Below are 27,812 nucleotides of genomic sequence, written 5' to 3'. Positions count from 1 at the left end.
TACAAACCCTGTCTGGTCTTCGTGCACCACCCCCGGGACACAGTCCTCTATCTCGATGTCAGTACCTTTGCCAACAATTTGCCGTCCACGTTCAATAATGAAATAGGTCTATAGGACCCGCACTGCAACGGATCTTTATCCCTCTTCAAAATTAGCGATATCGTCGCCTCCGACATTGTCGGGGGTAGAGTGCCTCCTTCCCTGGCCTCATTGAACGTCCTGACCATCAACGGGGCCAACAAGTCCACATATTTTCTGTAAAATTCCACCGGGAACCCGTCTGGTCCCGGAGCCTTCCCTGCTTGCATGCTCCCCAGTCCCTTAATAACCTCGTCCACCCCAATCGGTGCCCCCAGGCCTACCACCTCCTGCTCCTCCACCCTCGGGAACCTCAATTGATCCAGGAACTGCCGCATCCCCTCCTCTCCCTCTGGGGGTTGAGACCTATACAGTCCCTCATAAAAGGTCTTGAACACCTCATTTATCTTTCCTGCTCTTCGCACCGTGTCTCCCTTTTCGTCTCTAATTCCTCCTATCTCCCTCGCTGCTGTCCTCTTTCGCAATTGATGAGCCAGCAGGCGACTAGCCTTTACCCCATATTCATACCTCCTCCCCTGTGCCTTCCTCCACAGCACCTCCGCCTTTCTGGTGGTCAGGAGGTCAAACTCCGTCTGGAGTCGTCTCCTCTCCCTGTACAGTCCCTCCTCCGGGGTCTCTGCAAATTCCCTATCCACCCTTAAAATCTCCCCCAGTAATCTTTCCCTTTCCTTGGCCTCTGTTTTCCCTTTGTGGGCCCCAATGGAGATCAGCTCTCCTCTGACCACCGCTTTTAGTGCTTCCCATACCACTCCCACAGGGACCTCGCCGTCGTCATTGACCTCCAGGTATCTCTCGATACACCCCCGCACTCTTGCACACACTCCCTCATCTGCCATCAATCCCACATCTAATCGCCAGAGTGCTCTCTGCTCCCTTTCCTCTCCTAATTCCAGGTCCACCCAATGTGGGGCATGGTCCGAAACTGCTATGGCTGAATACTCAGCCTCTTCCACCCTAGAGATCAACGACCTTCCCAAAACAAAAAAATCTATCCGGGAGTACACTTTATGGACATGGGAAAAGAAGGAGAACTCCCTAGCCCTAGGTCTAAGAAATCGCCATGGATCCACTCCCCCCCCCCCCCCCCCCCCCATTTGGTCCATAAACCCCTTAAGCACCTTGGCCGCTGCCGGCCTTCTTCCGGTCCTTGAGCTGGATCTATCTAGCCCCGGGTCCAGCACAGTATTAAAGTCCCCTCCTAAAATCAAGTTTCCTACCTCCAGGTCTGGTATACGCCCCAGCATCCGTCTCATAAATCCCGCTTCGTCCCAGTTCGGGGCATATACATTAACCAACACAACCTCCATTCCCTCCAGCCTGCCACTCACCATTACATATCTACCTCCGCTATCTGCTACGATGTTCTTTGCTTCAAATGCTACCCGTTTCCCCACCAATATGGCCACCCCTCTGTTCTTTGCGTCTAGTCCTGAGTGGAACACCTGTCCCACCCATCCTTTCCTTAACCTAACTTGGTCCGCCACCTTCAGGTGCGTCTCTTGGAGCATAACCACGTCTGCCCTTAGTCCTTTCAAATGCGCGAGCACTCGGGCCCTTTTAATCGGTCCGTTCAGGCCTCTCACGTTCCACGTGATCAGCCTCACTAGGGGGCTACCTGCCCCCCTCCCGTGTCGACTAGCCATTACCTTCTCTAGGCCAGTCCCATATCCCGCCTCCGCGCTCCCACTCGCTCCCCCAGCGTCGCATACTATCCCCGTCCACCCACTCTTTAGCCATTTCCTTTTGGATTTCCTCAGCAGCAACCCAGTTGTCCCCCGCCCCCCCCCCGGCTAGATCTCTTTCTAGCGTGATTGCTCCCCCCATATTACTTCCGTAAGTCAGCTGACTTCAACTGACCCCGGCTACTCCTGCTCACTCCTCGACCCCCCCCGTGTGGGGAACTCCCATCCACCTTGCGCCTGTCTTCCCGCCATATTCTTTCTGGCGCGGGAACATCCCTTTACCTGACCCGCCTCTTGTGGCGCAGCTCCCTTTCCCCTCCCCCTCCCCTTCCTCATTCTCCATCTATGTCCCGTCTTTCCCCCCTCACCGGCACCCACATTTCCCAATGTCTCCCCCCTTTGGGGGGGGACTCCCTTCTCACTCACCCCACACCGGGTTGCGTCGCCCAAAAATTTCCCGTTGGGGCTCTTAAAAGAGCCCAAAGGTCCATCGGAGCTGGAGCCGCCGAAACGTGCGGCTAGCAAGGCATCACCGCAACCGGAAGTCGAGCTAGTCTATCTTTAATGGTAAGAGATGAGGAGTTATGTAGCTTGGGAAGAATGTTGCCAGAAAAGGTGGTAATATGTGGAATGCAGGGTGAGAGGAGTAGTGTTCAATTATATAAGGTAAGGTTGGAAAGTCCAGTGAAGAGTGGTGAAGTGGTAGTGTCATGTGAGAGTGCCTTTAAGAAATGGATGTTTAAGCAATGTACCTTTGAAGAAATGCAGTGATGTCAGAGTGTGGGTGGAGCTGGGCTTTAGATCTGCCATTTTGCAGTTTTTAGTTTCAGTTTGAAAGAGCTTTGGTGGATCTGCTGTGATCTCTGCCATGAAGGACTATCTCTGGATCATTTGGGTGATTTAAACACGTTTAACCTGATGTGTTTCTGTTCAAAGGTGTTAAGTCTCTTGGATGTTGAAAGGAATAACTGAAGGATTATTTAATGTTGTATTATTTTGGGGGCATCTTTGAAGTAAGGGGTGTTAAGTGATCCAATGTTTATATAAAAGGTTGAGTTGAATTCATAGAATAAATATTGTTTTGTGTTTAAAAACTCACGTGTCCATAATTGCAATCCCACGCCTGGAGAACAAGCTGTGTGCTTTCAAATGCAACAATCCATTAAAGTATTATAGGATGTATCCATGATGCATTTTGAGGTTCTGAAAACACCTCTCCCGTAACAGTTGGGGGCTCGAGGGGGATCTCGAGGGGGATAAAAGTCTATCTATTGGATTGTCTTTTCTGAACTTAAAGACAGTGAAGGATTGTTGCTTTTCCACTGTGGTATTTTAGTTTAAGTGGGGAGAGTGTTGTGAACAATGGCACTTTCAGAGGCTCAGACGTTTTTGGGTGTGGACACAATAACACGTGATACCTTACTTTCAGAGAGTAAAAACAGACTGTTAGGTTTGGCAAAAGCATTGCAGTTAACACTACCTCGCAAAATACAAAAAGATGAGGTACTTAACGCGGTATCTGCGCATTTACATTTGCCTGAGATACCGTTTGACTCAGTGGAAATGGCAACAATTCAGTTGCTTGAATACGAGAGAGAGAGGAAAAAGAGAGAGAGAGTTACAAGAAAAGGAGAGAGAAGATGGGAGAAAAGAAAGAATAGCCCTAGCAGAACAAAAAGAAAAAGAAATGGAGATACAGATCAGGGAAAAAGATAAAGAGAGGGAGTTTGAACTTCAGAAAATGGCCATTCAACATGAAAGTCAGTTAAAATTGGCAGACGTAAAAGGAAACGTACAGTTGGAGGATAGTGATGAGGATAGTGAGAAAGAGCATCATAGTCGAAGGTTTGGTGGGAATCTATTTAAATATGTCCAAGCATTGCCAAGATTTGACGAGAAGGAAGTGGAAGCCTTTTTCATTTCGTTTGAGAAGATAGCTAAACAAATGAAATGGCCACAGGACATGTGGGTATTACTGATTCAAACAAAGCTGGACGGTAGAGCTAGTGAAGTGTTTGCATCACTACCGGAGGAGGTACCTGGAACATATGAGGAGGTGAAGAAGTCCATCTCAAGTGCATATGAGCTAGTGCCTGAAGCTTACAGACAAAGGTTTAGAAATTTAAAGAAAGAATTTGGTCAAACGTACATGGAGTTTGAAAGGCTCAAACAGAGTAATTTGGACAGGTGGATAAGGGCTTTGAAAATAGTGTTATGGGAGAGTCGTTTTCAGACTCCCAAAATCTATCATGGAAGTTCAACCATCCTCCCCCTTTAATGTATTTGTTGCTTTTCCAAGCACATGTCTTGTTCTCCAGGTGTGATACAGCAATTATGGACAAATGGTTTTTAAACACACAACAATGTTTATTCCATGAACTCAACATCTTAAATAAACATTGGATCTCTTAACACCCCTTACTTGAAAGATAACCCCGAAAATATTACAACACTAAATAATCCTTCAGTTATTCCTTTCAACATTGTTATGGGTGAGGCGATTTCAGAACCCCAAAATGTATCATGGAGTTCAACCTACCTCTCCCTTTCATGGATTTGTTGCTTTTCCTAGCACACGGCTTTTTCCCTAGGTGTGGAATTACAATTATGGACATGTGGGTTTTTAAACACAAAACAATGTTTATTCCATGAACTCAACTTAACATCTTCAATAAATGTTGGATCTCTTAAAACCCTTTACTTCAAAGATAACTCAGAAAATATTGCAACAGTAAAGAATTACTTAAAATGTTCCTTCAAACTTCCAAGAGACTTGACCTTCAAAACAGGAACACACCAGTCACAGTTAATATATATTTTCTGTTTTATGGCAGAGATCCATATGCTTGGTTGACTTCAGCTCCAGCACCTTGCTTTCTTCCTGCAGCTCTCTGGAAACACACGGACACACCCAAGCTGCTTTTTCAAACTGGCTTTCTCCCTTCAAGCCAGAACTTCTCAGGCTGCTGTCTCAAACTGGCTTTCTCTTAATCAGCTCAAAGCAAAACCAGCCAGGCACTTTTTTAAACTGAAACTTCAAAATGGCTGAACTGAGCTGAGCTCCACCCACTCTATGACATCACTGTTTTCTTAAAGGTACATTACTTAAACATCATGTCTTAAAGGTACTCACATGACACCTCCCCCCAAGAAGAAAAAAAATCCATCAACTTCAAGATGGTTTCATTTTTCACTTTTGCACCATCCACTAAGAAATGTACACAGTAAATATGCCTTTTCGTTTTTTTTTTTTAAAACAACACATTCAAACAGGTATAATAATATAGACCATTTTTCTTTGTTCTTCTTCCAACTCAAATCCTTTTCGATTGACATTCTCTTTGAACAAAGTCTCTGCACGATCCATCCATTTCTCTGCTCCTCGGCATTTCTCTTTAGAATCAGATACTTTAGTTCAATCTGACCACAGAGCCCCTTGCAATTCTCCAATACAGGAACAACAGCTTTCAAGCAGTCAAATGCCTGTTGAAAGTCCGCTGTCCATTGAAATTTTTTAGGTTTCTTTAGCAAGTCCATCAGTGGAGTAATCAGGTCGCAAAACGTTTGCGCACAGGTTTGATCAAATGCATTCATGCTAGGAGATTGCATTACTTCCCTACGTCTTGAGGATATCGGAAACTCCGCAAGGCAAGTGATTCGGGCTTCTCCAAATTCACTTTCGCCTAGGTTCATCACCAAACCCGCCTCCTGAAGTCGATCGAAGAACTCTATACAATGTTTTAAATGTTCTTTCCATGTCTGGAAGTTGGAAATAAAAGCAGATTGTCCCACTTTCTCAATGCAATCCCTCAAACGTGGGATAGGATAAGAGTCCATTCTTGTAACTGCATTCACCTTTCGATAGTCCACACACAACCGTTGGGTACCGTATGGTTTAGGTACCAATCTCTATGGGTGAGCTCCATTGGCTGCAACCCACTTCAATTATGCCATTCTTCAGCATACTCTCCATCTCTCTGTTAACCTGTGCCAATTTTAAAGGATTAAGTCTATATGGATGTTGTTTGATAGCAACAGCATTTCCCACATGTATAGCCATTGTTATGGGCGAGATGTTTTCAGAACCCCAAAATGTATCATGTAGTTCAACCAACTTCTCCCTTTAATGTATTTGTTGCTTTTCCAAGCACACGGCTTTTTCGCTAGGTGTGGAATTACCATTATGGACACATGGGTTTTTAAACACAAAACACTGTTTATTCCATGAACTCAACTTAACATCTTAAATAAACATTGGATCTCTTAACACCCCTTACTTCAAAGATAACTCAGAAAATATTGCAACAGTAAATAACTCCTTAAAATGTTCCTTCAAACTTCCAAGAGACTTAACACCTTTAAACAAAATCACATCAGGTTAAAGGCTTTACTTTAAATCACCCAAATGATCCAGAGATAGTCTTTCATGGCAGAGATCCAGCTCACTGCAAAACTCAGACACACACCCAGCTCTTTTCAAAACTTGCAGCTCTCTGGAAACACACAGACACACCCACTGCTTTTTAAACTGAAACGAAAAACCAGCACAACGGCTGACCTGAGCTATGCCCCACCCACTCTCTGACATCTCTGTTTTCTTAAAGATACATTGCTTAAACATCCATGTCTTAAAGATACCCTCACAAGACACCTCCCCCCCCCCCCCCCCCAAGAAAAAAAATAAACCATCAACTTCAAGATGGTTTCATTTTTCACTTTTGCACCATCCACTAAGAAATGTACACCGTAAATATACTTTTACGTTTTTTTTTTTTAAAAAACACATGCAAGCAGGTATAATAGTATAGTCCATTTTTCTTTGTTCTTCTTCCTCAACTGAAATCCTTCTCGATTGACAGTCTCTTTGAACAAAGTCTCTGCGCAATCCATCCATTCCTCTACTCCTCGGCATTTCTCTTTAGAATCAGATACTTTAGTTCAATCTGACCACAGAGCCCCTTGCAATTCTCCAGTACAGGAACATTCGTTACCACAGCTTTCAGGCAGTCAAATGCCTGTTGAAAGTCTGCTGCCCACTGACATTTTTTAGTTTTTTTTTAGCAATTCCATCAGTGGAGTAATCACGCCACAAAACTTTTGCACAAGTGTTCGATCAAATCCACTCATGCTAAGAAATCGCATTAGAACCTAGAACAATACAGCGCAGTACAGGCCCTTCGGCCCACGATGTTGCACCGAAACAAAAGCCATCTAACCTACACTATGCCATTATCATCCATATGTTTATCCAATAAACTTTTAAATGCCCTCAATGTTGGCGAGTTCACTACTGTAGCAGGTAGGGCATTCCACGGCCTCACTACTCTTTGCGTAAAGAACCTACCTCTGACCTCTGTCCTATATCTATTACCCCTCAGTTTAAAGCTATGTCCCCTCGTGCCAGCCATTTCCATCCGCGGGAGAAGGCTCTCACTGTCCACCCTATCCAACCCCCTGATCATTTTGTATGCCTCTATTAAGTCTCCTCTTAACCTTCTTCTCTCCAACGAAAACAACCTCAAGTCCATCAGCCTTTCCTCATAAGATTTTCCCTCCAAACCAGGCAACATCCTGGTAAATCTCCTCTGCACCCGCTCCAAAGCCTCCACGTCCTTCCTATAATGCGGTGACCAGAACTGTACGCAATATTCCAAATGCGGCCGTACCAGAGTTCTGTACAGCTGCAACATGACCTCCCGACTCCGGAACTCAATCCCTCTACCAATAAAGGCCAACACTCCATAGGCCTTCTTCACAACCCTATCAACCTGGGTGGCAACTTTCAGGGATCTATGTACATGGACACCTAGATCCCTCTGCTCATCCACACTTTCAAGAACTTTACCATTAGCCAAATATTCCGCATTCCTGTTATTCCTTCCAAAGTGAATCACCTCACACTTCTCTACATTAAACTCCATTTGCCACCTCTCAGCCCAGCTCTGCTGCTTATCTATATCCCTCTGTAACCTGCTACATCCTTCCACACTATCGACAACACCACCGACTTTAGTATCGTCTGCAAATTTACTCACCCACCCTTCTGCGCCTTCCTCTAGGTCATTGATAAAAATGACAAACAGCAACGGCCCCAGAACAGATCCTTGTGGTACTCCACTTGTGACTGTACTCCATTCTGAACATTTCCCATCAACCACCACCCTCTGTCTTCTTTCAGCTAGCCAATTTCTGATCCACATCTCTAAATCACCCTCAATCCCCAGCCTCCGTATTTTCTGCAATAGCCTACCGTGGGGACCTTATCAAACGCTTTGCTGAAATCCATATACACCACATCAACTGCTCTACCCTCATCTACCTGTTCAGTCACCTTCTCAAAGAACTCAATAAGGTTTGTGAGGCATGACCTACCCTTCACAAAGCCATGCTGACTATCCCTGATCATATTATTCCTATCTAGATGATTATAAATCTTGTCTCTTATAATCCCCTCCAAGACTTTACCCACTACAGACGTGAGGCTCACCGGTCTATAGTTGCCGGGGTTGTCTCTGCTCCCCTTTTTGAACAAAGGGACCACATTTGCTGTCCTCCAGTCCTCTGGCACTATTCCTGTAGCCAATGATGACATAAAAATCAAAGCCAAAGGTCCAGCAATCTCTTCCCTGGCCTCCCAGAGAATCCTAGGATAAATCCCATCAGGTCCCGGGGACTTATCTATTTTCAGCCTGTCCAGAATTGCCAACACCTCTTCCCTACGTACCTCAATGCCATCTATTCTATTAGCCTGGGGCTCAGCATTCTCCTCCACAACATTATCTTTTTCCTGAGTGAATACTGACGAAAAATATTCATTTAGTATCTCGCCTATCTCTTCAGACTCCACACACAATTTCCCATCCCTGTCCTTGACTGGTCCTACTCTTTCCCTAGTCATTCGCTTATTCCTGACATACCTATAGAAAGCTTTTGGGTTTTCCTTGATCCTTCCTGCCAAATACTTCTCATGTCCCCTCCTTGCTCATCTTAGCTCTCTCTTTAGATCCTTCCTCGCTACCTTGTAACTATCCATCGCCCCAACTGAAACTTCACACCTCATCTTCACATAGGCCTCCTTCTTCCTCTTAACAAGAGATTCCACTTCCTTGGTAAACCACGGTTCCCTCGCTCGACGCCTTCCTCCCTGCCTGACCGGTACATACTTATCAAGAACACGCAGTAGCTGATCCTTGAACAAGCCCCACTAATCCAGTGTGCCCAACACTTGCAGCCTACTTCTCCACCTTATCCCCCCCAAGTCACGTCTAATGGCATCATAATTGCCCTTCCCCCAGCTATAACTCTCGGCCTGCGGTGTGTACTTATCCCTTTCCATCATTAACGTAAACGTCAACGAATTGTGGTCACTGTCCCCAAAGTGCTCTCCTACCTCCAAATCCAACACCTGGCCTGGTTCATTACCCAAAACCAAATCCAACGTGGCCTCGCCTCTAGTTGGCCTGTCAACATATTGTTTCAGGAAACCCTCCTGCACACATTGTACAAAAAAACGACCCATCTATTGTACTCGAACTATATCTTTTCCAGTCCATATTTGGAAAGTTAAAGTCTCCCATAATAACTACCCTGTTACTTTCGCTCTTATCCAGAATCATCTTCGCCATCCTTTCCTCTACATCCCTCGAACTATTAGGAGGCCTATAAAAAAACTCCCAACAGGGTGACCTCTCCTTTCCTGTTTCAAACCTCAGCCCATACTACCTCGGAAGAAGAGTCCCCATCTAGCATCCTCTCCGCCACCGTAATACTACTCTTGACTAGCAGCGCCACTCCTCCCCCTCTTTTGCCTCCTTCTCTGAGCTTACTAAAACACCTAAACCCCGGAACCTGCAACATCCATTCCTGTCCCTGCTCTATCCATGTCTCCGAAATGGCCACAACATCGTAGTTCCAGGTACCAACCCATGCTGCCAGTTCCCCTACCTTGTTTCGTATACTCCTGGCATTGAAGTAGACACACTTCAAACCACCTACCTGAACACTGGCCCCCTGCTGCGACGTCAAATCTGTGCTCCTGACCTCTATACTCTCATTCTCCCTTACCCTAAAACTACAATCCAGGTTCCCATGCCCCTGCTGCATTAGTTTAAACCCCCCCAAAGAGCACTAACAAATCTCCCCCTCAGGTTCAGATGTAGACCATCCTGTCTGTAGAGGTCCCACCTTCCCCAGAAAGAGCCCCAGTTATCCAGAAATCTGAATCCCTCCCGCCTGCACCATCCCTGTAGCCACGTGTTTAAATGCTCTCTCTCCCTATTCCTCATCTCACTATCACGTGGCACGGGCAACAACCCAGAGATAACAACTCTGTTTGTTCTAGTTCTGAGCTTCCATCCTAGCTCCCTGAAAGCCTGCCTGACATCCTTGTCCCCTTTCCTACCTATGTCGTTAGTGCCAATGTGGACCACGACTTGGGGCTGCTCCCCCCCCCCCCCCCCAAGGACCCGGAAAACACGATCCGAGACGTCACGTACCCTTGCACCTGGGAGGCAACGTACCAAACGTGGGTCTCTCACGCTCCCACAAAATCTCCTATCTGTGCCCCTGACTATAGAGTCCCCAATTACTAATGCTCTGCTCCTCTCCCCCCTTCCCTTCTGAGCAACAGGGACAGACTCCGTGCCAGAGGCCCGTACCCCATGGCTTACCCCTGGTAAGTCGTCCCCCCCACAAGTATCCAAAGCGGTATACTTGTTTCTCAGGGGAACGACCGCAGGGGATCCCTGCACTGACTGCTTTTTCCCAGTCCCTCTTAGTTACCCACCTATCTCCAATCTTTGGTGTAACTAATTCCCTGAAGCTGCTATCTATGACCCCTTCTGCCTCCCGAATGATCCGAAGTTCTTCCAACTCCAACTCCAGTTCCCTAACTCCGTCTTGGAGGAGCTGGAGATGGCAGCACTTCCTGCAGGTAAAATCAGCAGGGATACTAACTGCATCCCTCACCTCAAACATCCTGCAGGAGGAACATTGCACTCCCTTCCCTGCCATTCCTCTAACTTTCTACCAAGATCTGGCTAACATCTAAATTAAATATTTTATAAAAAATAATAATATAATATAATAAAATATGGTACTTACCTCAGACCAATGGGTTTTATTATTAGGTTAGAGGAGGAGGGCGGGTGGGAGACACTACACGTGTAGTGTCTCGGGTTTCCTCTCCACCAGAATTTATTGGTGAGGGTCTTCCCAGACGTCCGCGGATCGACTTCCTGTTCCCGCCTAAAACACTCATTTAAAAAAAAAAAAATTCTCAGCTCCTGCTGAAATTGACTAACCAGCCAGCTCCACTCCCGCCGAAATCGACTGGCCTGCCCCTGCAAAGGCGAGTGCTTTTAAAGGACAGACTTACCTCCCAGCAGCCACTTCCGCACTGCTCCCGCTGAAACTGACTCACCAGCTGTTCTCCCGCCGAAATCGACTGCCGAAACCATGCATTATTTCCCTTTGTCTTGAGGGTATCGGAAACTCCGCAAGGAAAGTGATTCGGGCTTCTCCAAATTCACTTTCGGATCGGTTCATCACCAAACCCGCCACCTCAAGTCGATCGAAGAACTCCATACGATGTTCCAAAGGTTCTTTCCATGTCTGGAAGTTGGAAATAAAAGCAGATTGTCCCACTTTCTCCATGCAATCCTTCAATGGTGGGACAGAATAAGAGTCCATTCTCGTAACTGCATTCACCTTTCTATAGTCCACACACAACCGTTGGGTACCATCTGGTTTAGGTTGTATCACTATGCGTGAGCTCCATTGGCTGCAACGCACTTCAATTATGTCAATAGCTCTTTCAGGTCAGTTCATTTTTCCTCTGGAAGGTAACTTAACAATTCATCCCAATTTTTAAGAACATCCTCATTTTCCAATTTAATTTGAGGTATGTCAAATTCACAGTCATCTGGATTTGGTTTGTCACTTTGAGTTAGAATCATTAAAACCTCCTTTTTCTCTCCTTCCCTTTCAAAGTACCTTTTAAGCTTATTCACATGACACACTCGGTGAGTCTTCCTTCGATCTGGTGTTTTTACCACATAATTCACCTCACTTAATTTCCTTTCAATCTGATACGGTCCACAAAACCTAGCATTTAAAGGCTCCCATACCACTGGTAATAACACACAAACTTTATCCCCACATGCAAAACTATGAATTTTGGATTTCTTGTCCACTAGCCGCTTCATCACATGTTGTGCAACTTTCAAATGTTGTCCATCCAATTCACCTGATCTATTTAATCGTTCTCTAAAATTTGACATGTAATCCAATAGTGTAATTTCCGATTTCTCACCCACCAATGTTTCCTTAATCAATTTGAATGGCCCTCTTACCTCCTGACCAGAAATTAGTTCAAAAGGACTAAATTTGGTCGCATCATTAGGTGCATCCCTAACTGCAAACAATATGAATGGAATTCCTTTATCCCAATTCTCTGGATAATCTTGACAATACGCCCTCAACATTGTCTTTAATGTCTGATGCCACCTTTCTAACGCTCCCTGCGATTCTGGATGGTACGCAGTTGATTTTAAATTGTTTTATTCCTAAGCTATCCATAACTTCTTTGAATAACTTTGAAGTAAAATTTGTTCCTTGTTCCGATTGAATTTCTGTGGGTAGTCCACATCTAGTAAACAATTGAAGTAACTCCTCCACAATCCTTTTAGCTGTAATATTACGTACTGGAATGGACTCTGGAAACCTTGTAGACACATCCATTACAGTTAAAATATATTGATTCCCACTTTTTGTTTTATGAAGCGGTCCGACACAATCGGTTAGGACCCTCGTAAAAGGTTCCTCAAATGCTGGAATGGGTATTAAGGGCACTGGTTTTATCCATGTTTGAGGTTTCTCTATCACTTGACATGTGTGAAATGATTGACAAAGTTCAACTACATCTTTAAGTAGTCCAGGCCAATAAAAATATTTCTGGATTTTAGCTTGAGTTTTCCTTATTCCCAAATGACCTCCCACTGGTACCTCATGTGCAACCCGCTACACCTCCTTTCTATACCCTCCCGGCAATTCTACTTGATGAACTTCTGCCCACTTTTCATCTGCCTGCATATGTACAGGTCTCCATTTTCTCATCAATACATCATTTTTACGGTGATAACACTCTGGTATACTCTCAGATTCCTCTTCCGTATATGCTTTCTGATATATCCGTTTTATTTCTACATCTTTCTGTTGTAACTCCGCCAATTTTCCTGAACTAAAAATATCCGCCTCATCCTCCACCTGTTCTTGTTCTTTTTCGACCATCTGATCAAAAATCGTTTCTGATAATTGCACTTCAACTTCATCTTCACTCTTTGATTTCTCCTCTTGTCTTAACCTGTGACTTAGCGACCTTGTTACTAAACAATCTGGACAAATCCCAGGATATTCGTCCTTCAACAATTCAGTTGACTGATTTTCCACAGGCTTATCAACCACAGTAGGCATCACTCCCACCTGCGATCCAGCTATATCATTATCCAAGATAAACTGTATTCCTGGACAAGATAGTTTATCAATTACTCCTACTACCACTTCACCACTCTTCACTGGACTTTCCAACCTTATCTTATATAATGGAACGCTACTGCTCTCACCCTGAATTCCACATATCACCACCTTTTCTGGCAACATTCTTCCCAAACTACATAATTCCTCATCTCTTACCATTAAAGATTGACTAGCCCCTGTATCTCTTAAAATTGTGACTTATTTACCTGCTCCTCCTGATACACGAGTAAACTTTACCCACACAAGTAAATTCTTGAAAGACATCTGGCACCTTCTTTACAATTACTTCTTGAACAGGCTGTACAATCGTTTGCACCTCCTTCGCTTCCCTTGGGCTTTCCTTTACCACTCTAACAAACCCCACTGTCTTATCCTGTTTCACCACATCAGCCTTCCCAGTGCTTTTCTTCAACCACCAACACTATGACTTTACATGGCCTAGTTTATTACAGTGAAAACATTTGAAACTTTTCATTTCTTTTCCACCCTCCTGGGTTTCTTTTTTAATCTGATGTACACTCTCTTTCTTGTCTCCCATCAGATCACCTTTACCTTTACCACTTGAGTATTTCTCATGTCCCCAGTTTCTATCCCTCACCGGCTGAAACTCGTGTCGGAAACCAATCTTTGATTTATGAACTAATTCATAATTATCTGCCATTTCCGCTGCTAATCTCGCAGTTTTAACCCTCTGTTCTTCCACATGAGTTCTCACTACATCAGGAATTGAATTTTTAAACTCCTCCAAAAGTATAATTTCTGAGAGCTTCATACGTTTGGTCTATTTCAAAGCCCTTATCCACCTATCAAAATTACTCTGTTTGAGCCTTTCAAACTCCATGTATGTTTGACCAAATTTTTTCCTTAAATCTCTGAACCTTTGTCTGTAAGCTTCAGGCACTAGCTCATATGCACTTAAGATGGATTTCTTAACCTCCTCATATGTTCCAGATACCTCCTCCGGTAATGATGCAAACACTTCACTAGCTCTACCTACCAGCTTTGTTTGAATCAGTAACACCCACATGTCCTGTTAGCATTTCATTTGTTTAGCTACCTTCTCAAATGAAATGCAAAAGGCTTCCACTTCCTTCTCATCAAACCATGGCAATGCTTGGAGATATTTAAATAGATCCTTACCACGTCTTCGACTATGATGCTGTCTCATTATCCTCTTCCATCTCCTCCAACTGTACGTGCTCCTTTACGTCTGCCAGTTTTAACTGATTGTCATGTTTCATGGCCATTTTCTGAAGTTCAAACTCCCTCTCTTTATGTTTTTCCCTGATCTGTATCTCTCTTTCTTTTCTTTTTTGTTCTGCTAGGGCTATTCTTTCTTTTCGCCTTTCTTATCTCTCCTTTTCATTTTCCGCTCTCTCTCTTTCTCTTTCTTTTTCCCCTCTGTATCTTTCTCTTTCTTTTTCCTCTCTCTCTCTTTCTCTTCCTTTTTCCTCTCACTCTCATATTTCAGCCACTTTAATTCTCTCTCATGTTCCATTTGTTTAATTTGCAACTGAATTTTTCCATTTCCAGTGAGTCAAACTCTATCTCAGGCAACTTTAAATGCTTCACCACCGCCATAATTTGCCAGGTAATGTTAACTGCAACGTTCTTGCCAAATCTAACAATCTGCTTTTCGTTTCTGTCCGTAAGGTACTACGTGTAACATTCGCCACCCGCAAAAACTTCTGAGTCTCTGAAAGAGCCATTGTTCACAACACTCTCCCCACTTAAACTAAATACCACACCGGAAACGCAACAATTCTTCACTGTCTTTAAGTTCACAAAAGCCAATCCAATAGATAGACTTTTATCCCGGACGAGCCCCCAATTTTTATGGACGAGACGTTTTCAGAACCCCAAAATGTATCATGGAGTTCAACCTACCTCTCCCTTTTATGGATTTGTTGTTTTTCCTAGCACACTACTTTTTCCCTAGGCGTGGAATTACAATTATGGACACGTGGGTTTTTAACACAAAAAAATGTTTATTCCATGAACTCAACGTAACATCTTAAATAAACGTTGGATCTCTTAAAACCCCTTACTTCAAAGATAACTCAGAAAATATTGCAACAGTAAAGAATTCCTTAAAATGTTCCTTCAAACTTCCAAGAGACTTAACCTTCAAAAAAGTAAAACACCACTCACAGTTAATATATATTTTCTGTTTTATGGCAGAAATCCATATGCTTGGTTGACTTCAGCTCCAGCACCTTGCTTTCTTCCTGCAGCTCTCTGGAAACACACAGACACAGCAAAGCTGCTTTTTCAAACTGGCTTTCTCCCTTCAAGCAACTCACAGCAAACCAGAACTTCTCAAGCTGCTGTCTCAAACTGGTTTTCTCCTTTTAATCAGCTCACAGCAAAACAGCCAGGCAATTTGATGCTGCTCTCAGCAAAACCAGCCAGGCACTTTTTAAAACTGAAAATTCAAAATGGCTGAACTGAGCTGGACTCTACCCACTCTATGACATCACTGTTTTCTTAAAGGTACATTGCTTAAACATCATGTCTTAAACGTACTCTCACATGACAACATCCATGAGACTTAACACCTTTAAACAGAAACACATCAGGTTAATTGTTTTACTATTATGAGTTTAAATCACCCAAATGATCCAGAGATAGCCTTTCATGGCAGAGATCACAGCAGATCCAGCTCACTACAAACAGACACACCCCAAGCTCTCTTCCTCAAAACTGAAACTAAACTGCAAAATGGCTGATCTAAAGCCCAGCTCCACCCACACTCTGACATCACTGCATTGCTTAAACATCCATTTCTTAAAGGCACTCTCGCATGACAATAGACCAAATGTATGAATCCCTCTGAGAAATTATACTTTTGGAGGAGTTTAAAAATTCAATTCCTAATGTAGTGAGAACTCATTTGGAAGAACAGAGGGTGAAAACTGCGAGATTAGCAGCAGAAATGGCAGATGATCATGAATTAGTTCATAAATCAAAGATTGGTTTCCTACATCAGTGTCAGCTGGTGAGGGATAGAAACTGGGGACATGCGAAATACACAAGTAGTAAAGGTAAAGGTGATCTGATGGGAGACAATAAAGAGAGTGAACCTCCGATTAGAAAAGAAATCCAGGAGGGTGGAAAAGAAATGAAAAGATTCAAATGTTTTCACTGTAATAAACTAGGCCATGTAAAGTCACAGTGTTGGTGGTTGAAGAAAAGCACTGGGAAGGCTGATGTGGTAAAACAGGATAAGACAGTGGGGTTTGTTAGAGTGGTAAAGGAAAGCCCAAGGGAAGCGAAGGAGGTGCAAAAGAGTGTACAGCCTGTCCAAGAGGCGATTGATAAGGTGTCAGATGTCTTTAAAGAATTTACTTGTGTGGGTAAAGTTTACTCATGTGTATCAGGAGGAGCAGGTAAAGAAGTCACAATTTTAAGAGATCCAGGGGCTAGTCAATCTTTAATAGTAAGTGATGAGGAATTATGTAGTTTGGGAAGAATGTTGCCAGAAAAGGTGGTGATAAATTGGGAAGTACTAAAATGGCCAATGGAGCTCACCCATAGTGATGGTGCCAACACCAGACGGCACCCAACGGTTGTGTGTGGGTTAGAGAAAGGTGAATGCAGTTACAAGAATGGACTCTTATCCTATCCCACGTTTGGAGGATTGCATTGAGAAAGTGGGACAATCAGCTTTTATTCCAAACTGGATTACTTCAAGGTTACTGGCAGGTACCTTTATCCGAAAGGGCGCAGGAGATTTCAGCTTTTGTGACTCCAGATGGTATACACCAATTCAAAGTTATGCGATTTGGCATGAAAAACGCACCAGCCACATTTCAACGGTTAAGTAACAAACTTGTTTCAGGATTACCTAATTGTGCGGTATACATCGACGATCTGGTAATTTTCAGCCAGTCATGGATAGAACATCTGATGGAGTTATTCGATCAACTTCAGGAGGCGGGTCTAGTGATAAACCTAGCCAAAAGTGAATTTTCAAAATCCCAAGTCACTTTCCTTGGCCATAGAATAGGACAGGGTAGAATGGTCACATGGGATGTGAAACCCACCGTTATTGAGGAGTGTTGTCGGCGTGGCGTTTTCAGACCCCCCAAAATGTATCATGGAGTTCAACCAACCTCTCCCTTTAGTATGTATTATACAGCTTATTTTGATAGGTGTTCTTATTGGGATTGAAAGGGACTTTTACCATTTAATAATAAGTTATACACAACTTTACACATGTATGTTATGGGCGAGGTGTTTTCAGAACCCCAAAATGTATCATGGTGTTCAGCCAACCTCTCCCTTTAATGTATTTGTTGCTTTTCCAAGCAAACGGCTTGTTCCCTAGGTGTGGGATTATAATTATGGACACGTGGGTTTTTAAACACAAAACACTGTTTATTCCATGAACTCAACTTAACATCTTAAATAAACATTGGATCTCTTAACACCCCTTTCTTCAAAGATAACTCAGAAAATATTGCAACAGTAAGTAATTCCTCAAAGTGTTCCTTCAAACATCCAAGAGACTTAACACCTTTAAACAGAATCACATCAGGTTAAAGGCTTTACTATTATGAATTTAAATCACCCAAATGATCCAGAGATAGTCTCATGGCAGAGATCCAGCTCACTGTAAACACACACACTCCCAAGCTCTCTTCCTCCAAATTGCAGCTCTCTGGAAACAACAGACACACAATCTTTTTTTCAAACTGAAACTAAAAACTGCAAAATGGCTGATCTAAATCCCAGCTCCACCCTCTCTCTGATATCACTGTTTTCTTAAAGGTACATTGCCGAAACATCCATGTCTTAAAGGTACTCTCACATGACAGGAGTTTCTGATACCCTCGAGATGAAGTGAAATAATGCGATTTCTTGGCATTGGTGGATTTGATCGAACATTTGTGCAAACGTTTTGTAGCGTGATTGCTCCACTGACGGACTTGCTGAAGAAACGCTGAAAATTTCAGTGGACAGCGGACTTTCAACAGGCATTTGACGGCCTGAAAGCTGTGATAACCAAAGCTCCTGTGTTGGAGAATTACAAGGGACTCTGCGATCAGATTGAACTAAAGTATCTGACTTTAAAGAGAAATGCCGATGCGTAGAGAAATGGACGGATCGTGCAGAGACCTTCTTGTTCAAAGAGACTGTCAATCAGGAAGGATTTCAGTTGGAGGAAGAAGAACAAGAATGGGCTATATCATTGTACCTGTTTGCATGTGTTGTTTTTTTTTTTGAATATATTTACTGTGTGCATTTCTTAAAGGATAGTGGAAAGGTGAAAAATGAAACCATCTTGAAGTTGATGGTTTATTTTTTTTTCTTGGGGGAAGGTATCATGTGAGAGTATCTTTAAGAAATGGGTGTTTACTCCTGCAGTAACGTCAGAGAGTGGGTGAAGCTGGGCTGTCTGTCAGCTTTTTACTTTCGTTTTAGACTGTTTGCTGCAGGGTCAGTTTTCATTTTGTTTTCAGTGTTGGAGCTGAAGCCAGACAGAGCAGGTGTACTGTTGATCTCTCTGCCATGAAAAGACTATCTTGATCATTTGGTGAATTCAGAATTATAAATGTTCTCAGAAGTGAATGTAGACCGAATGTGCTTCTGCTAAAAGGTGTTTCTTTTGTCTTCTGGATGTTGTTTGGGAAGTTATTAAGGATTACTTAGTGTTGTATTGTTTGGGGGTTGTATTTAAGTTGATGGTTGCTAAGATGTTCACTGTGTTTTAAAAAGGTTAACTTGAGTTCATAGAATAAACATTGTTTTGTTTCTAAAAAAATACCTTTCCATTTCTGCTATACCACACCTGTAGAGTGGGCCGTGTGCTCCCCATACTACAGTCTATTGAAAGTTGTGGGTCAGGTGAACTCCATGATACACTTTGGGGTTCTCTAAACCCTGGCCCATAACAGCCGCCTTCCCCTTCGCGCTCCTCCCCCCTCCGCTCCGCAGCCCTCCGCTCCTGCTCTGCTGCCTCTCTTTCCCCCCTCCCCTCACCTCCCGGGCACACCCCCACCCCCTTGATAGAAGAGACCTAACAAACTGAAATCTAACCAACAATGTTTAAAAACCATCTGGTGCGAAATTACACCTTGTGATATTTAATCCGAATCTGTGAGATTTTGAGGAGTTTGTTTTTGGAGTTATATGATGTTTTGTTTCGTGCACCTGCTGTTCTGACCCCTCCGTTTTTTTTCCCTGCCAGGACTTTGCACACTCGGTGCCGTGGTCTGTTTCGCTGCCAATGTTGAACTCCTCCATGCCAAGACCCAGGGCACGCAGCTGTCTCCGAACGGAGACTATGGCTGGTCTTTCTGCCTGGCCTGCGTCTCCTCCCCTCTCCAACTCATGGCCGCTGCCCTCTTTATTTGGGCTGCCAGGACTGATCGGACAGAATACAGCCGGATGATGTTGTACCGCGTGGCATAGCTACGATGTGCCCCATGTATGCTCTGCTGTCGACCCATATGGACACCCATGCAAATCGTGTTTGGAAATCTCGTGCTGTAAAGGAGCTGGTTCTTGACCCTTCCCTCCACACTGATCAATCATGAAGGCCTCGTCTCAAACCGTTCCCCGGGAGGCGTGGCAAAGAAATCCCGCACCCTATCTCACCTGTCAGTCGTCCTTTCACTTTCCGGCGTTCCCACAAGCAATCTTGAGAATGCAATTTCCCATATTTGAGAGCGCCTCCCTCCATGCCACCAGAGCAGGTCACAAAATACTTTACAGCCAATTAAGTTGTTAATTGACGTAGTTACTTCAGTGCACAGCAACTCCACCAAACAGCGATGTGATAATGAGCAGATTATCTGTTGTTTCAGTGATTTTGGTTGTGAGATGAATAGTCGTCCCAGGAAAGTTCATCCCCTTCCGTCCTTCAGTCGTGGTCTTGGGATCTTCCCGATCCACATGTTGAGAGCGGATGAATCTCTTGTTTGTTTCCCAGGTGGAAAGATAATGCAGGGCTCTATCACTGCTCCCTGAAACAGGCCAGCACTATCACTCAAATCTAATCCCCTCAGGATGCAACACTCCCTCAGCACTGAATCTCTAACAATGCAGCACTATCACAGCACTGAATCTCCAACAGTGCAGCACTCCCTCAGTACCGAATCTCTAACAGTACAGCACTCCCTCAGCACAGAATTTCCCAACAGTGCAGAGCTCCCTCAGCACTGACCTCTCACCATGCAGTATACCTTTTGTACTGATGGTCCGAATTTGGAGCGCTCCTTCATCCCGGTGCCCTCACAGTGCATCAGTCCTTCAAAACTGACCCTCTGACAATGATAAGTTCCCTCGGTACTGACCCACTCAGTGCAATGCTCCCTCAGTACTGATCTTCTCACGGTGCTGCACTCCCTCAGTACTGATCCTCTCACAGTCCTGTGCTCACTCAGTACTGACCCTCTTACAGTGCTGCGCTCGCTCAATACTGACCCTCTCACAGTGCTGCGCTCGCTCAGTACTGACCCTCTCACAGTGCTGCGCTCCCTCAGTACTGATCCTCTCAGCACAGTGCTCCCTCAGTTGACCCTCTCAGAGCTGCGCTCCCTCAGTACTGACCCTCTGACAATGACAAGCTCTCTGAGTACTGACGGTCTCGCAGTGCAGCGCACCCTCAGTCCTGACCCTCTCACTGTGCAGCGCCCCCTCAGTACTGACCCCTATCACAGTGCTGCGCTCCCTCGGTACTGGCTCAATCTCTGAAGTGGGGCTCGAATGCACAATTTCTGACTCCGAAACGAGGGGAAGAGAGAGAGTACAAATGATTTCCACTGAGCTGTGCCGACACAAATTCCTCCTATTTTGTGCTTCTCTAACCAGCATTCAAAGCATCTCTTCTGCTGGGCAGCTGAGAATCAAATCTTTTTTTTCCACCAATCTTCTGCTCCCTGACAACCCTGTTTCCCTTCAGTCCCCGGCAGCATGGCTTGCTCATTTTTATTTGGTAAGAGCAATTTTTCTCTCCACATCAGAAGGGATGTTCTGAATGAAGTCATATCATGAATGGGTCGGCGAAGGAAATGGACATTACGTTCATTTTCTGCTTTTCGGAATTAGTGTGGGAGGCGAGGGTGGGGACAAGTGTGCAGTGTTAGAATGTTATAGGTAGGCATCACAGGAAGAGTTGATTTGACATGTAGGATCACGAAACTCTGACAAATTAATGAGCTTTTTGTGTATGTCATAATCTTGGAGAAATAATGTTATTTGATAACTTGTCCAGTGAATGTATTTTTATTGTAATCCCCATCTCCCTGTCAAGCCCTGCAACTATAAGTTATTGAAATGAAAACAGGCATTTATGTAGCTTCTTTCATGGCCTTGGGCTATCCCAAGATACTTTGTAGTCAATGACATTATTTTTGGAATACATTATAATGGTTTGTGGAATCTTTCTGCGCTGTATTGCAATGTGACAAGACGCGTTTCAACCCAATATGACTGGGATTTGGAGGAGCGAGCGTGTGAAGCATGAACATTCATCATGAACCGGGCTTACAAGTTGTACTGGGACTGACTCGGGAGGATTGAGTCTTGAATTGAACTGTGGGAGGGAAATGGAAACAGGAGGTGATTCAACCCCTTCAGCTTCATTCTGCATTCAGTACAGCCTTAACTTCTGTGAACTGCCTCCATTTATCTGCCTTTGTCCCCATAATCTCAATACCATTGGCAAGCAAAATCTGTCAATCTCACACCAATTTTTTTTATGAATTGTCCTTGATGGAAGAGAGTTCCAAACTTTTAGCTCCCTATTGTGTTTCCTAATCTCATTCTTGAAAGAAAAATCCTGCAGAAGCTAGAGCTCTGAAATAAACACCAAGTTTAGGAAACCCTCCGCAGGGCTGGCAGAATCTGCAGTGAAGAATGAAACTCTTAGAAGTCATATCTCTCACCAAAGAAGGTGCCAGATCTACTGGCGTTATTTCCAGCACTTTTTGCTCTGATTTCATCCTTGAACGGTCTGGTTATAATCTGAAGAATCACAGAATGGTTGCTGCACAGGAGAAGGTAAATTCTCCTGTTGTGTGCCTGCTCTCTGCAAGAGCAAATAACCTATTTGCACACCCACACGTTTTCCTTATACTCCTGGAAACATTTTCTCTTGTATTGATTATGCACTTTGATTTTGCTGAAACAAAGGCATTTTATTTTGCTGCTTTCCGTTTTGCACTCATCAAGGCATTCACAAGATTACAATGCAAGGAAAATAATTTAAGATTCAGTCAGGCTCACAAGGTCTCCACAGTTAATATCCAGGACACTTCTTAGCTGACAGAAAGAACATGCACACATTGTGCTTGTTTCAATTTTTTTTTTAAGTGAAAGCCATTTGCTGGTTCTTTCCTCAGGGCAATGCTTTGATCAATCTGGTTTACCCTGTTTCCACTGGCATTTAGAAGAATGAAAGGTGATTATGTGGATGCTGAAAGGATGTTCCCCGTATGTGGAAGAGATTATCATTAGGGGACACAGTTGAGGATTGAGCCAAGGCTACAGATTCTGGTGGTGGTGTCAAAACTTTAACATCCGAGTAAGACTTTTAGACTAAAAGAAGCATAACAAATAACAGCACAGTTAAAGGTTAAACGATTTTACTTGCAACAAGGAGAGGCTTCTGGAATCAAGGGTTGCAGCAGGCACACTCTGAGGAACATGAGGGACGTGGAGATCCTTCTACACAAAAGAACCCCACCCTCCCCCACAGGTTATACATTGATAATTGATGAGCCTTTCAGTTGGCTTACACAGAGACAAAGGTACCATTCAGATACAATGGGGGGGGGGGGGCTGATCAGATGATGTCAATGTCTATTGCAGTACTTCTACAGAGATGAATACATTAGGAATACAAAGGCCGTGCTAATCGACTCCCGTCACTGGCTCCGATGGTATTGTTTAAACAATGGTGTGTGTCACCATATGGTAGCACAAGTGGTATCACAGCGCCAGGGTCCTAGGTTCAATTCCCCGCTGGGTCACTGTGCGGAGTTTGCATGTTCTCTCCGTGTCTGCGTGGGTTTCCTCCCACAGTCCAAAGACGTCTAGGTTAGGTGGATTGGCTATGATAAATTGCCCTTAGTGACCAAAAAGGTTAGGAGGGGTTATTGGGTTACGGGAATAGGGTGGGAGTGAGGGCTTAAGTGGGTCGGTGCAGACTCGATGGGCCGAATGGCCTCCTTCTGCACTGTATGTTCTATCGTCAGGAGATCGATTAAACTCCAGATAATGTAATCAATTTACAATGGGCCATCTGTCTGCTAACTGGACTAATGAGGTACAGAAATCAATTTAAAATGAGACTCTTTCAGACTTCATGTTAAGTATCCCACGATGCTTCGGACGGCCATGTTAGGTTTACACATTCCCTCCTTTTGTCATATATGACAAGATTATTCTGGTATCCTTTTGAGTTCAGTTAGGTATGGGTCTTCTGGGATTATTTCAGCAGTTAGGGCCATTATGGTGGGCAGGGAATCTATGCTCTTGGTTGCCATGTGGCAGCAACCTTTTATGGGGATTCCAAGGAAGCAGATGCAAATGCCTTGCCCCACTATTAGAGTAATGCCTTGCAATATGGGCTTGCCCAGCCCTCCTGACAAATCTTCCAGCCAATTGTCCCAAACTCCCCGTGGAGACCCATCATGTATTTTGGCTGCCTCCTTCCCGATGTGGGCAGCTACGTCTGTAATGTTTTCTGAGGCGCCTGGTATATAGGTGCAGCATTCTGACCCTATTAGGGCACAAGTTCCTTTTTCTGCTCGCAGGAAATCTAAGGCCATCCAATTTTGTAGAGCTATCGTTCGTGTGGCCACCATTTCAGCCGTGATTTCGTCCAATGCCCCTGCAGTGCTATTTGCTATCGCCTCTAAAGCTGCTGCCAAGTTTACTGATTCCCGGGCTAGTATTCCTGCTCCATATGGCGGGAACAAAATGGCAAAGAAACACTGTTTCTGTGATGGCTCTACTGCCTCGGGAATGCGCAAGCTTTCTTGGAAGTGAGGGTGAGTGATAGATAAAAGGCACCACGATTCCTAACTAACATGATCCTGACCAGTTGATAGGTAACCAGGGGTAGGCCCTGTATCCGCAGATAAAGTATGTTCCATTGTATGACGTATAGTGAGTTATCCCTTCTACTTGTAAGCTAACAGCAAAGTTACCTTTCCCTGTCATGTTCTTAAGTCCTCTAAGGAGTGAGGAGTAGGAGCTCTGGGAGACGTTGAAGGAGCGTGTGCAGGAGCTATTACCTAATTCTTCCCCACGAGACAGACTCCTGTATTGGTATATGCTGCCCTTGGGGGGGGTGGGGGGGGGGGGGGGCTTGCCCAGTGATATTAGTGAAGAGGAGGGCGGGCGGCCTATGGAATGTGTTGTACGTGGGCTGATACCAGCCTGAAAAGGCTGTCATCGAGTACCCTGCAGACCTCCAGGTCATCAAGTGCCCTTAACTATCGGTACTGTATCCCCATTTGTGGAGGACCCTTCTCTTGGCCCCTTGCTGCGGGATCCGTTTTGGAATCGGTACCACTCCGTAGTTTGTGAGGTGCTTAAAGGGATAGGTCTTACTTGTATTCCCCCTTTACTGTGTATGGGTACAGCCGCAACAGTTAGATAGGTTGGCTCCTCTTGCATATACATATGATATGTGAAGGAAAGTGTTCATATGTAGTCCTGTAATTGTCCCATTAGGCAGAAATTTGCCAGCATTGTCAATCCTATCCCTCAGTTTCCGGGTCGGGGGCTCTTTTGCAGTGCGATGCGTGTGTCCATGTCGGACGCTCCTTAACCTTCACTGCGGTGTTAGTCGTCAGTAGAATCTGGAATGGACCCTCAAACCTTGGGTGTAGGTTGGTCTTCCTCTTGAAAGCCTTGATCTCGACGAAGTCTCTTGTTTCGGGGCCGTGGCACTTTCCCTCTGCTGGATCCACCTGGGCTTCCTTAACCTGCGAATGAAATCGAGAAATGTATTTTGTTCGGGCAGTGCAGTAGTTCAGCATACTTTCGTCCATCTTGTGAAAGTCCATTTGCCTAGTCTCTGAGCTCTCCCCATAACAATCCCATGGGGCGATAGTCTTGTTGCCCTGTTGGTTGCTGATATTATTACCATTAGTGCCAAAGATAATAGTTCAACACATTTTAGTCCAGTTTCATCGCACAGCTTTGCTCGCTTATTTTTTAAAAATCCTTTGTATCGTTCCACCAGTCCGGCTGACTGTGGATGGTAGCTGCAGTGAAAGTGCTGGTTAATTTGTAGAGCTTTACACATTTCTCGTATAATAGTTCATGTGAAATGTGACCCATTGTCGCTTGATAGTTGTACGGGGATGCCAAATCGCGGCACAATGTCTTTTAACAGAAGCTGAGCAACCATAGTTGTATCATTGTGTTCACATGGGAAAGCTTCTATCCACCGAAAGAATACATCTATAATTACTAAAACATATTTAAAACCCATAGATGGGGTGGGGGGGGGGGGGGGGTCCAATAAAATCCATTTGGAAACTTACAAAAAGGTCCTGTTGGCTTTGGGTGGGAGGCAGACTGTACTTTTTCCGTTTTTCCCGGATTTATGGTTTGGCAAGTGACGCATTGTTTACTAATTTGTTTTGCAATTTCCGAAATACCTGGGTGCATACTATATTTTTGCAATATAGTCTGCCATCCCCCCTTTGCCCGCATGTGTGAATGTGTGAACGCATCGGGAAATCAATGGGAGTAAATATTTGAGTGCCACCATGCGGCCGTCATAGTGAACCTATACTCCTTCTGGGGTCTTTATACATTGATTTTATACCCAGGTTGTAACCTCATCAGGATTTTCCTGGGACTGGAAGGTCACGACATCGTCAATTGTAGGTGGAGAAGCAACAGGCTTGGTATCCCTTGAAACATGGGCAGTTACTTGCGCACACATGTCGGATAGTGCTGCCTATTTTGCAGCTTCATCTGCCCTTCCATTTCCTATTGAAATTTCGTCTTTATATCCTGCGTGGGCCTGACATTTTTAAATTGCCAATTGCTTTGGGATCTGAATTGCCCGTTATAGATTATCTACTAATTCTGCATTTTTAATAGTTGAGCCTGATAATGTTAGAAATGCCCTGAATTTCCAAATCTGTCCATAATCATGGACCACTCCAAAGGCACACCTTGCATCCGTATAAATATTTACGATCTTGCCAGTGGCTAATTTACAGGCTCGTACATGGGCAAACAATTCAGCTTGTTGAGCTGAAAAATTATCTGGAAGGGTGGCTGTCTCTATCGTTTAATGGGTTGACACAAAAGCATAGCCAGAGCAGCATTTTCCTTTCTGATTTCTGAGCGGTGACCCATCTACAAAATATGTTAACTCTGGGTTGGTCAGGGGTACCTCGCCGAGGTTGCGCATGGCTTAGTTACTAGATAGGTAACCGTCTCACAACAGTGAGGTGTGCCATCTTCTGTGTTGGGTAGTAGGGTAGCAGGCTTGAGGGTTGTACATCGCTTAATAGATTCGTGTTTGTCCACAATTCTACCTCGTACCTAATTGTCCCTGTCGGAGTCAGCTGGGTTGCGCATTTAGTGAGGAGAATTTCAACTGAGTGGGGCATATGTAGAGTGGTCTGGTGATTCAGGGTGATCGTCTGGGCTTGTTGTACTGCTTAATATGCAGCGGCTACCACTGGCAAGCAGCCCGGGAGGCCTCTTGCCACTGGGTCTAATTGAGTGCTGAAATAAGCGATAGGTGTCTGTCTGCCTCCGTGATCCTGGATGAGCACAGATTGGGCGAACCCGGAATTGCCTGTTTTAATGCTAAGGCCCTACTGTAGTCGAATAGCCCCATTGCTTACCTGACCCCTTTAACTATCCGGGGTTTGGGAGTTACTGGGATGGCTTTCTTTCTATCTGCTGGTTGCCCCATGGCAGTGGAAACCCGGGCATTTGGCACTATCCTTTCTCTTTCTCTTTCTCTTTCTCTCTCGCTCTCTGTCTTTTGGTCCCTAAATCTTTAATAACATTGCAAAAAAAGTTTTAAGTTTCGAGGCGTTTTAAAAGCTGCCCTGTATCCGGATCTGATCCATGGAATGCTGTCGTCTGCTTGAATGCTGTTATTCCTTACTGGTTATTCCTCACGTTTCTAAATGAATTTATTTAGAGTGATCTATTTTGTTACTTTGGACCGCAAATTTTGCTCCTAGGGCTATGTTTATTTAGCTAGTTAAACTGACGAGAATTTATAATGAAATCTATATCCAATCACAGCCATACACTCCCAATTTAAACTCCACGACAAATACCTTATGTGTTACCGGCATTTTTCTGTCATACGTCCTGAATCTTCATAATCTAAGCGCCTACTCTGTTCTTTCTGTTGAGCATATAATGGTACCGTTCATTTTGCACAAGAGATCTCTGCCACATAGATTGACTGGGGCCTCTTTAGATAATAGGAATGTCTGTTCCTCACTCTTGCCGTTAACCTCCTCGGGTAGTGGGGCTAAAAGTGGTAGG

At 44.3% G+C, this 27,812-nt stretch overlaps 1 protein-coding gene across 2 annotated transcripts in view; it reads left to right on the top strand.

The window, feature by feature from the left end:
* Window positions 1–27,812, top strand: part of LOC140386601 (claudin domain-containing protein 1-like) — a 157,995-nt gene that overhangs the window by 80,649 nt on the left and 49,534 nt on the right. The window contains exon 5 of one of the 2 annotated variants that reach the window (XM_072469074.1): window positions 19,510–21,704. The exons of the other annotated variant lie outside the window; for it this stretch is intronic. Coding sequence (XP_072325175.1) covers window positions 19,510–19,733 — 224 coding nt within the window. The 3' untranslated portion in view covers window positions 19,734–21,704. Of the gene's footprint in view, window positions 1–19,509; window positions 21,705–27,812 lie in introns of those variants that run through there. 2 annotated transcript variants of the gene reach the window in all.

This window comes from Scyliorhinus torazame, chromosome 12 (assembly GCF_047496885.1).
Source record: "Scyliorhinus torazame isolate Kashiwa2021f chromosome 12, sScyTor2.1, whole genome shotgun sequence".
Lineage (NCBI taxonomy): Eukaryota > Metazoa > Chordata > Chondrichthyes > Carcharhiniformes > Scyliorhinidae > Scyliorhinus > Scyliorhinus torazame.
Note: the sequence above shows the minus strand (reverse complement) of the source record. Positions and strands in the feature narration are given on the sequence as shown.